The 12,500-nt window shown below is 42.0% G+C and overlaps 1 protein-coding gene across 1 annotated transcript in view; it reads right to left on the reverse strand.

Moving 5' to 3' along the window:
- Positions 1 to 1,631: 1,631 nt before the first annotated feature.
- The window catches only part of LOC138946830 (homeobox protein Dlx1a-like), a 53,435-nt gene continuing 42,566 nt past the window's right edge, over positions 1,632 to 12,500 (reverse strand). The window contains exon 4 of the mRNA XM_070318235.1: positions 1,632 to 4,863. Within this exon, the coding sequence (XP_070174336.1) occupies positions 4,372 to 4,863 (492 nt within the window). The 3' untranslated portion in view covers positions 1,632 to 4,371. The remainder of the gene's footprint in view (positions 4,864 to 12,500) is intronic.

Raw genomic sequence — 12,500 nt, forward strand, 5'->3', positions numbered from 1 at the left:
ATCGGTCTTTCCTAAGATGTGCTGGCGGCTTCAGTGTATTCTTGTGACTTTGTGACTTTAATATCGGTCTTTCCTAAGATGTGCTGGCGGCTTCAGTGTATTCTTGTGACTTTGTGACTTTAATATCGGTCTTTCCTAAGATGTGCTGGCGGCTTCAGTGTATTCTTGTGACTTTGTGACTTTAATATCGGTCTTTCCTAAGATGTGCTGGCGGCTTCAGTGTATTCTTGTGACTTTGTGACTTTAATATCGGTCTTTCCTAAGATGTGCTGGCGGCTTCAGTGTATTCTTGTGACTTTGTGACTTTAATATCGGTCTTTCCTAAGATGTGCTGGCGGCTTCAGTGTATTCTTGTGACTTTGTGACTTTAATATGGGTCTTTCCTAAGATGTGCTGGCGGCTTCGGTGTATTCTTGTGACTTTGTGACTTTAATATCGGTCTTTCCTAAGATGTGCTGGCGGCTTCAGTGTATTCTTGTGACTTTGTGACTTTAATATCGGTCTTTCCTAAGATGTGCTGGCGGCTTCAGTGTATTCTTGTGACTTTGTGACTTTAATATGGGTCTTTCCTAAGATGTGCTGGCGGCTTCAGTGTATTCTTGTGACTTTGTGACTTTAATATCGGTCTTTCCTAAGATGTGCTGGCGGCTTCAGTGTATTCTTGTGACTTTGTGACTTTAATATCGGTCTTTCCTAAGATGTGCTGGCGGCTTCAGTGTATTCTTGTGACTTTGTGACTTTAATATGGGTCTTTCCTAAGATTTGCTGGCGGCTTCAGTGTATTCTTGTGACTTTGTGACTTTAATATCGGTCTTTCCTAAGATGTGCTGGCGGCTTCAGTGTATTCTTGTGACTTTGTGACTTTAATATCGGTCTTTCCTAAGATGTGCTGGCGGCTTCAGTGTATTCTTTCTTGGTGTTTGTTTGATGATAGGTTTCCGACACTATCAGAAAACAAAAAACAAACAAAAGTTGTTTTTTTTAAATAATCAATACCGAACAATAAGAGGCGGACCCTCAAATGAAAACGAAATGGAACCATATACAAGACGACACAACTGATCAAATCAGGACTCAGTTAAACAAAACATATACATGTACAAGAAGACACAACTGATCAAATCAGGACTCAGTTATACAAAACAGTTAAACACAAAATAAACTACTCTGCCACACAATGGTAGGGATGGACTTTTGGTTCTACAAAATAAATTCAAAATGAAAACGCTGTCTTTTTTACGTAGGTTCTGGCGAACGTTTTATATTCCATGGAATTCAAGTTTAGGTTGAGTTGGATACAAGAAACGTAAGAGGAATGAGCGAATTGGCATCACATACGAACGAACACTTCCAACATCAAAACAACGTCTACAAAATACCACTGTACACTTCTTAGAATGACGATTAAATAATTTGCTCTTGCCTATCTTTTTCTCTCTCACTTGCACACACACACACACACACACACACACACACACACACACACATACACACACACACACACATACACACACACACACACACACACACACATACACACACACACACACACACACACACACACACACACATACACATACACACACACACCCACACACACACCAACAAAACAAACACACACACACACACACACACACACACACACACACACACACACACACACACACACACACACACACACACACACCTCAAAAAAGAAAAAAAAGATGTCAAAAAGAAAACCATCACGGACAAACCACAAACAAAAAAACTCCTCATATAAACAAACCAAAACAGGGTAACTAACATCTTTGCGTTTATCTCAAAAATTGAAAACGTGTCTGCGTATAACTTCTGGTTGAAACTATTCTTCATTTATTAAATCTTTCTTTTTCTTTTCAGCTCTAGTTATATTTCCAAAAAAAGGGTGAATAACATATATATCAATAAACAATTATCAAACAATCAAACAAACTTATTCATATAATTTTGTTTCATGTCAGTCATGTATTGTAGATTAACTCTTTTTACACGGTGACAAAAACCAAAACACACACATGTAGAAATGCAATAATTTCAAATATTATTGCTTCATTCTTGAGACAGGATTATCGCATTTCATTAGATCCACGGTATTTCATTAAACACGACATCATCTTTAGCACACGGTAATGACATGTAGACACAAAATTAATCCAAATGGGCGCACACTTTCACACAGTCATTGTGCAAGAAATGAATAAATCGCTGCACACACTTATTGAGGGCTCATTAATTACAATCATGATCAGAAACACAATTTTGAGGCGAATCTGACTAAAGAAATCAAATTATTTCAGAATATTTTCTATATACAAATATAAAAGGAGTAGTTGACATTGTACAGTTTGGCGACATTATCATAATCTATGCAACGCACAGCACCACTTTCTTCCGCATGCACGATGATGAGAGAGGTTACTATATTTAGAACGATGATGAGAGAGGTTACTATATTTAGAACGATGATGAGAGAGGTTACTATATTTAGAACGATGATGAGAGAGGTTACTATATTTAGAACGCACGTGCAGGCAGCCTGTTACCCATCATGCTCCTCTCATACACATAGAATCACAATCACAATTACCATGATTCCACGAAAACAAGAGACACCCACAAACAAAAGACAATGTAAAATGCGGGTGGGACTACAATATTTTACAATATTAGCGCCTTTTCTTTTACTACACTTTGCCTGCAACACCCCCCCCCCCCCTTCCCCGTCTTTATATTACATAGTTTATGTTACCCTGAGCGCCTACACATTACGACCAAATTTCACAATCAAAATTCCGAATAAAAAAGAACGCCAGAATGTGCACTGGCTACGTGGTGGTTGTTTACCCTTGCTAATCTAACACCCTATTTTCGTGTGTATGTTTTTACACTAAATGTCCTGAATTGTTCTAGAAAGAAAGCCGACAATATGTATAATTACCTTCCCCAATAGACTTTAATTCTGTACATTCAAATGACCACGATTGTGTTTAACTGCCTAATATGTGTTCTCGTTCTCTGAAAACTGCATTAAATCTGCGTAATCGGCAACGCCAGTGCGCGCAAGAAATAGTTAATTCTCATTTATGGCCAACGTCGAAGCTTGGAGGTTGAGCTGAGATAAATAAGAATATATTGTCTATGTACAGCTTTGTGTCTGACACAGCTCACTGGAGGGAAATGAGAAACAATGTCACTTGAGAAGCACGCCCTACGCGCAGTCAATCCAAAATAATGTGCGGCATAATGTGTGCAGTACTTACGCGGGGAAACAATTGGAGTTTCTGTTTTGGTATTTTTAATCTTCTTTGAGAGATGTTACTTATCTTACAACGAGGGAAACTTACGAGGAACGGAAAATGAACTGTCACACAAATAAAATTCATATTTCTTTTCCAACAATGGTGAATTTCTCGCAGCAATCAGTTTTTATTTTTCTTCAATAAAAATATCAGGAAAAGATGGACATTTAAACTGAAGGGCTCATATTATTATTTTGGTTTGTCAGAGATCCCTGTAAGCGCTCAACGTGATCTCAACCGTACAAAATGTTCCACAACAGTGATCATCAACCAACAGGCGAGGTCCACAGGTACAAACACTACCTGACGAACAATTCAACACAATTGTTTCTCTAGCACTTGTTCTCACACTCGCCACAACAACTGCGGGGCAGCGCCGAAGGTCCAACGTTTGCGTAGCGAAAGAGACAATAGAACAAGAATGGCTGTCTGCTTCCTGCTCGCACTATAAAACAGTAGAAGGGGTTATCCTTCTTCTTTGTTCATGGCTTGAAACTCACGCGCACTTTTACGTGTAAGACAGTTTTTACCCCGCCATTCAGGCAGCCATACGCCGCTTTCGGGGGAGTTGAAGGGGTCTAACCCACACGTGCTTTTTTTTAGGCAAAAAGTTTGTAAGAACGGGGCGTGTTGAAGAGAGTCCACTGTAGCGACGTGTAAGGTCACGCCAAAGGTCACCAGGCACGTTGACTGCAAATCTGGACCGAGATATATCTATATATCTACACCCTCACGTCTCTCCCAAGTCCTCGAAGTGTGTTCACAGTCACTGTCCCGCAGTCCCCCCTCCACAGAGTAGAATGCGTCTTTTTACGCCGTCACGTAAAGATGTCACAGAAATCGACGACATCACCACAGACGATGACGGCATGGGAATCGACGACGTCTTCAAAAAGTCACGCAGAAGCGATGTCACGTCTAAGAAGACGTCACCACAAATCGATGACGTCACCCAACAGTCACGCAGAATTGATGTTACGTCCAAGGCGACGTCATCACAAACAATGACGTCACGAAACACTAAAACAATCCAATGAGGTCAGTGACGGCGTCAGCACGCGCTGTTCATGTGCACGGGAGCACCCTGGGAGTACCACGAGCCGTAGGGAGCCATGTAGGCGTTGGGGTTTTGCTGCATGTGATGGTGCATGTCGGACCACGAGGGGGGCTGCGGGGGGCTCATAGAGGTCGACACGGGCAGCAGAGAGCCCTGGGGGGTGGAGGAGGGAGGGTGCACCGACCCCACGCTCCCCCCCGGACCCACCATGCCGTGAGGGGTGCCGGATTGGGGGGGCATCTCGCCGGGGGGAGAAAGTTGCTGTTGCTGTTGTTGTTGTTGTTGTTGCTGGGGCGTTGCTGGCGGTCCCTGGCCGTGCAGCGGGGGTGTGTGCTGGTGCTGGAGGGTGGGGGAGGCGGAGGACATAGGGGGAAGGTTGGACTGGCCCACCTGGCCCGGGTTGCAGAGCGGGGGACCGGGGGGAGTCCCTCCCTGCTTCATGATCTTCTTGTACTTGGAGCGACGGTTCTGGAACCAGATCTTCACCTGCAACAAAACACAAGATGACGTTGTTACCGACATGTGAAAAATTATCAACCTACACATTAAATACACAAGACACCACTGTTGACAACACCAGGGGAACACTGTGTTACACTGCACACATATCACGTGCAACAACTGCGATGTATTGTCGTGATCACAAGATCATTGCATATACATTTCATTCATTAATGAATGGCATTTCTCATTATTTGAAGTTTTGAAAAAAATAAAAGAATTTGAATTAGGCAAATCTACTTTAAGATACGCAGGAAATATGCTGGTGTATCATGTGACTTCTGCTCCCACGTGGTACACGTTACGCAGTGTCTGCAGGGAAACACTATTTTATTCCTATACTGATCTTTAGTGTCTTTTGTTTTGTCACCTCGTAATGTGTCACCTCGTAATGTGTCACCTCGTAATGTGTCACCTCGTAATGTGTCACCTCGTAATGTTGTTTAGTGTTGTGATGTACAGAATACCACACATCAAATCTAAACCCAACGCAACATACAACATATCACGGCACTCAATTCCAGGGAATACAAGTACCTAACATACAACATATCACGGCACTCAATTCCAGGGAATACAAGTACCTAACATACAACATATCACGGCACTCAATTCCAGGGAATACAAGTACCTAACATACAACATATCATGGCACTCAATTCCAGGGAATACAAGTACCTAAGATACAACATATCATGGCACTCAATTCCAGGGAATACAAGTACCTAAGATACAACATATCATGGCACTCAATTCCAGGGAATACAAGTACCTAAGATAAGGTCTCGGGGGAGTGTTTATTCCACACTTCCGCCCTTGTATCCCAACCAGCCAATACGGTCATTCTCTAAACACCCTCTGCCGTCCATAAACTAATCGGCAAAACTTAAGGCTGTCAGAAAAAGACAACGGTCCCATAACAATAACACTCCTCTAAGTGTAGACCTCGCGGCTTCAAACTAATCGGAAAATACATATATCCTTTGTCTCGGATGAACTGACTGGCTGGTAGGTTTCTGATGTCTCGAAGGTGATTATTGGCCAATACCCGAGAACTTATTTTCCGGTGCGTAAATCTGCTCAACACCTCAATTTGGACGGGTGCTCACCGTGTTATTACTGACAGGTCGGGCTCGCCAAATACAGTCACACCAACATTTGGTGCAACCCGAGGCGTTAGTCACGGCGAGAAGAAGCGACTCCACTGCAATTAAGTAGCATTCAATCTGGTAGCTAAGTGTGGGAACTGTCTCGAGTCGTCAGCACAAAAAGACAAAAAACAAAAAACGATGAATACGTTATCGAGTAGTGCTCTCTGATGTTCAGAACTTTCAAGAGGGCTAATATAATGCGCAAGAATTAATACTTCATTATAGGACCGTACAAATTGCGAAAAACCAACCAAAGTTGTCAGGAAGACAAGCACAAAGAATACGTATTCATTGGAGGAGCGTCAAAATTGTAAGAAAATGACCAAACTCTAAAGCGAACACAGCGCAGTAGATAAGTGTTTTACCACAGCGCAGTAGATAAGTGTTTTACCACAGCGCAGTAGATAAGTGTTTTACCACAGCGCAGTAGATAAGTGTTTTACCACAGCGCAGTAGATAAGTGTTTTACCACAGCGCAGTAGATAAGTGTTTTACCACAGCGCAGTAGATAAGTGTTTTACCTTGTGAGGTTCTAGGTTGAAGTGTTAGCTTTAAATAGGGTTACGTTGCACGAATTATTACTTCATTAGAGGATTGTAAAAATTGTGAAAACCGAAGTCGTCAGCAAGAAAAGCACAATGAATGTTTCTTTCTGGAACAACTTTCGACTTTTTCAAAAAGGTTGCGACGCAACAATACACATGATATTAGAAGACCGTGACAGTTGTGCAAACTGCGAACAAAGCAGAATCAATATGTTTCTTTCTGGCAAAGGTATGGTCTGAATGAATATGTTTCTTTCTGGCAAAGATATGGTGTTAAGTTTTGATTTTTCTTTCAAGACGCAATTATCAACATTTCATCAGAAGACGGTGAAAACTGCTGGAAATTATTTTGTTTAAATCAGCAAGGAAATCACAATGAAACGGTTTCTACCTAGTACCTGGTACAGTTCTTGGTTTTGAATAACAAAAAACAAGAACCCCTGTTCAAGCCAAAACTTGGAGTGTACCAGCAATGTCTGTAGCAGACCAAGCGGTGCCGTGGTGTCAGGTGACAGGAAATTAGTGGCTCCCCCCGCTAATCCCAGCCTGTCACTTTATCCTGACCTAAGTGGTCTCCCTTGAGCGAGTTTCAATACACCCGTGTAACCGTACACCCCGCCATCATACATAGCACCCCGTCAAACACGTAAGGAGAGAAAAGTTACTTCTCTCTTCCTTTTCTCTCCCCTTGCTCCCGAATGTCTGTTTTAAGATCGCGTAAACAACCGTGACTAAAACCAGCAAGAGTCCACCAATGTGCACATAGTTCCTGCCTACAACCACATCATGATCGAGTGGCAACGTTTTCTCAACATGTAAACACAATTAAGTTTCAAACAGGGAGAGGGGGGGGGGGGGGGGGGGCGTAAAAAGAAAGTTGTCATATTGTCAAGTATTCTCCCTTTAAGCTTGTTTAAAAAAGGTGCCTTTAAAAAATGATTTAATGACAGTAGTTGTCCCATATCCCTCCTCATTGTTCAAGGTATTTGTTGTGTGCCAGATGTTTCTTTGCAGAATAACACGTGGTACGTGTGGTCCATGCTGATGTGGATATAATGTGGATTCTTTTAGCGCTAAGATTCTCTCTCTTTCTATCTCTTCTTCTCTCTTGCTCTCTATCTCCCCCCCCCCCTCGCTTCACATCTCCCCCCCCCTCGCTTCACATCTCACCACCACAACCCCCGACCCCTCCAAGTAACTAAGCGCGCGGGAAAAGCTGTCATGATCCAAAAGACGTGATTGCTTGTTTTCGTGAGCCGTGATGCGCGTGACAACAAACCGACCAATCGCATCAAAGCTTGCTTCCTCGCTTCCGCCGCAGCCAGCGGGATGTTATCGATGTATTGATTGGCTGTCAGGTCTGAGAGGCGCGCCACGTGCACTGCATGACGGGAAAGTGGCCCTCTCACAGCACGCAGCGGGGGGTAAAAAAGGGCAATTAGAGAGACAGAGGGGGGGGGGGGGGGGGCAGAAAAAGGAAACCTGAGCACTTTTGGGAAGGACAAGGAAGAAACAAAAGGCCACAGTTCGGAAAGGTTAGTTTGCATGCAGTTTTGGGGAGCGAGGAGAGAGTATGACATAATCTTGGAACCCAATGAACCCCAAACTAAACTGAACCTCAAAAACAAACCTGACTGCTAAACACACAGACACACAGAATCCGGCTAAACATCAACAACATGTTTTCAGTAGAATGTTATCCGGTGTTGCTCAATAGCCTAGCAGTATTTTCATATTCAGCTCAACCTAGATTCCTGGGTTGTGAAAACATCCTGAACAGAAGTCTAACTAACCAGGATAGTTAACAACATGTTTTCAGTAGAATATTATACTGTTTTTTAATTCAAGCCAACATTTCAATGTTGTCCGCAAACCACAATACAAGCAAAACATTGGATGGACGGAGCAAGGAAGACACACCAGTCGTACATGAAAGGTGTGTGAGAACTCTCACCTGGCTGTCAAGCTAATGGATGTCCACTTTCTCTTCGTTCACCTACAATTAAATGTGAATATGAGAAATGGTCCGGAGAATTGGATTGTAAATGTACGGGGAATGTTTTTAGTCTTTATGTTTTCTTCGCTTCCTTTGTGATCAATAATTTCGGAGAACTCTTCCACTCCTCTTTTAGTCTATAAGCACTAAGTTTATCATTAAGTTTATCATTAAGTTTATCATTAAGTTTATCATTAAGATCAAACACGCATTCCAACACTCTCACCTCCCTCATGGTATGGTACACGTATAGGGTGTAATTAAACATACGTACTAATGTGTTTTTTTTTCTCAACTGAAAGATGATAGAGTTGTCTCTTTTCTTTAACGCAAATATGACTTTCAAGAACGGAAAAGACAGCAAGTAAGCGGCGGATGAATACCTCAAAAGGAACTAAATACAAAAGGAGAAGGAACTAAATACAAACGGAGAAGGAACTAATCGATAAAAGGAGAAGGAACTAATCGATAAAAGGAGAAGGAACTAATCGATAAAAGGAGAAGGAACTAATCGATAAAAGGAGAAGGAACTAATCGATAAAGTAAGGCAAACCAAAGAAAAAATATATAAAAAGAAAAAATGAAACATCTATACAAAAAATTAAAAAAGAGAAAAACAGATAAAAGATATCTCAGAATAGAAAAAAGGCTTCAAGATCTATTCAAATAACCGCAGGGCAAGCGGAGCATCCTTGTTAACTCCTCCTTCCAGTTCTGTCCTCGGCGTGCAGAGATTTCCTTTGCCGCCGCCTCTTGCAGAGAGAGACAAGCGGCAGACAGATTGATCGTCACCTCAGGACCCCGGAGAGAATGGCTCTAACAAGATCCCTCCCTGAGTCAACACAAACGACGCCAGGGAGCTCCAATGGCGAGCAAAGCGCGATCAATTCATTAGGGTCCCAGTGTTCCTGGCAGAGCAGTGTCAATATTTGATGAAGCGAGCAAAGGGAGGGAAAACAAAGGGAGAGAAAAGACGACACGAGAGGTGTGAAGATTGCACCACTGCCTAAATGACCTTCTCTGATCAGAGATACTGTTGCCAAACTATCTCTGGTCTGGTCAAGAGCTGGAGATATCTCTTATGATGACCGGGTGGATGAGTCCATATCGGGTCAACAATCTTTGAAAAAGAGACGTTCTTTCTAGCCTTGGTTAGGACACGGGAAACCATGTTTGTCTGAATGTAAGATATCTCGTCAACCCAATTTGACAACATTGGAGTCGTTTGCCTTGAAACAACCTTCTGAGCGACTCAACGATGTTGTTGTTCACACAACTCGGCCCCGGTCAATCCACGCTGCAGTGTATTAAATCGTAAACCGGAAGACAAGGAAACGTGGCTCAAGAAGAAACGCAAAGGGAAATCACTCTGCGATGACTTCCGTTTTGGAATCTGACAGGTGCAGCATGGCTGACACAAACTGATAAAAGTATCCATAATGCATCGCTTTAATCAGCAGTGCAGTGTCAATTTTAACAGATCGTTGATGACCGAGTATTTGAAATCGATTGTTTGTTGCTTAATCAAACTGAACTGCACTTTGCTTCTTCTGTCTTGCATTTGAAACGACAAATAAAAAACCCACTTTTCTTGTGTTGTAAATCTCTGTTTTCTTTGTGCTATAAATTAACAAAGAGTTCGTTTTGTTCTAAATGCCTGGTGGTTCGGTGAGTCTCTTCAAGTAATTTCTCACGCTCACTTATCATTTCCTTCGACTTGAGCAAAATTCAAAAACAAACGTACTATCAACAACACTGCTAGATATGTCATCGTAAAGGACAATGCCCCAACAGATATGAAATTAAAAATGCTTCCTTCCACTTTCTTCCACTGGAAAAGCATCTCAAGTTAAACAAAGCCATTTTCATGCATAAATTGTATTACGGTAAAGTGCCGATTTACATTACATCATTATTTAATAAAGCTACCGACAGATATGGGTCGGTCAAGTTGATCCCACCGATTCCACGAATTGACCTTTATAAGACCAGTCTTGCTTTTTCGGGTACATCAGTTTGGAATTCCCTTCCATCATCCTTTAAGCACTTAAAGTCATTAAAAAGTTTAAAAAAATGTGTCAAAAACACTTAATGTCTGAGTAGTTTAACGCGTTTTGATTTACCACACTTAGTATTACGCCAAAGATATACTGTGCATTGTACATTCTGAACATATTTTTGTTGTACTATTGCTACATGTTCGATTGCTACCAGCTTGTACTTATAATTACTTGCATAGTATGCATTTGATTTTATGAATAACCACATATGTATGCTCTTCATGTCTCATCTTCATCATCATCATCATCATCATCATCATCATCATCATCATCATCATCATCATCATCATCATCATCATCATCAACATCAACATCATCATCATCATCATCATCATCATCATCATCATCGTCATCTTTATCATCACGTGCTAAAGTTTTCTGACCTCCTTTTGTTGGTAAACTTTTTAACTTTTTAATTTTTAATTGTTCAATTTTATCATTGTGTGTCTCTGCGTCCCAAGGACAGATTGTAAGAAAAGGCGTAGCCTTAAATCTTAATCCTTGTTAAATAAAGTTCAATTCAATTCAATTCAATTCAATACAACCATCGTCTGCTGACTGAGGGCTAACCTCACACACCATACCCCTATTTACATGAAACTCGACCCGGAGTACTTTCCGCACGGTGCTGTACTATAGCCGGGTATTCTACTGACAGCATCTTCGCCCATTCTACCCGACTTAGCACCCCGGATGGTACGGGTGTTTGGAGGCAATTACTGTCATCGCGAGTGTGAACCTCACATTGAGAACGAGGCTCGTTCAAGAAAAGCCGCTGAACATTCAAGTGATAATGTATTTTTGCTACATAGGCTGGCGGTACCCTAACCCGACTTAGATTCATCGTGGTCTTCTCCCGAAGCCTCTTTTGAAATGGCCGACATTTTGGGACGAACAGGAAATGGAGCGTAGTGGGTGTGAACCTTTAGAGTTAGTCCATGCTAGATTCAGGTACAAATATGTTAACTGTGTTAACCCTACCAGCTACACTCCACGTGCAATTGTTCATATATTAAGTGCAGCCATGAACAGTCATTCTCGACAACATTGATGCTTCTTTTTTGATCACACTCTTAATAATTCCAGGGTCCATTCTATGTTGAAGCTGCATGAGAAATAGTTCAGCGTGACCAAGCGTATTCCTCTATAGACTGCCACTTGGTCACATTGTCATAAATGAATGAGTCATATCCGGTCAGACAACAGAGAGGGATGCAATCCTGCCTATTTATTTTCCCGTTCGTCATGTTTCGTTCCGTACATCTGTACTCCTGTTGCGTATATCTGTATACCTGTCGCGTACACCTGTACTCCTGTCGCGTTCACCTGCATCTCTGCTGGGTATATTTGTACTTCTGTCGCGTATATCTGTTCCAATTTTGTTTATTAACTACAAGAAATAAGTCAGCGTCCAATGATAATTATGTTCGTTTCATGTAAACTGGAGGAACCCCCAAAATTGATATTAATGAGTTACAAACAAGAAGTACGAACATTCCAACACGCCTGTTCTTCAAAAAGACAAATATAAAGAATCTGTTGTACAAAGTACCTTTGCTCATAATTATATTCTGACGGACAAAGTGTCAAAATCTACTAATTGTATGGAAAACAGGGAAAAATACAGACGCTTTGGGTAAAGCATCGGGTAATGACCGTTAATCGGGACAGCACGAAAGCATCATGCAGACTAGCGTATACACAGCAATGAGGAGCCGCGAGGACCTCCCATTGAATGGGGTTCCTTCCAAGCATCGTCCCCCCCCCCCCCCCCCCCCCCCCCGTCCTCACGCTGGTCTCACGCTGGTCTCAATACTCCTGAAGACACTCTCTTTGATAATTTCTCCGACGCACGAGGACGCCTCTCCCC

The sequence above is a fragment of the Littorina saxatilis genome, linkage group LG14, assembly GCF_037325665.1.
Source record: "Littorina saxatilis isolate snail1 linkage group LG14, US_GU_Lsax_2.0, whole genome shotgun sequence".
Taxonomy (NCBI): Eukaryota; Metazoa; Mollusca; class Gastropoda; order Littorinimorpha; family Littorinidae; genus Littorina; species Littorina saxatilis.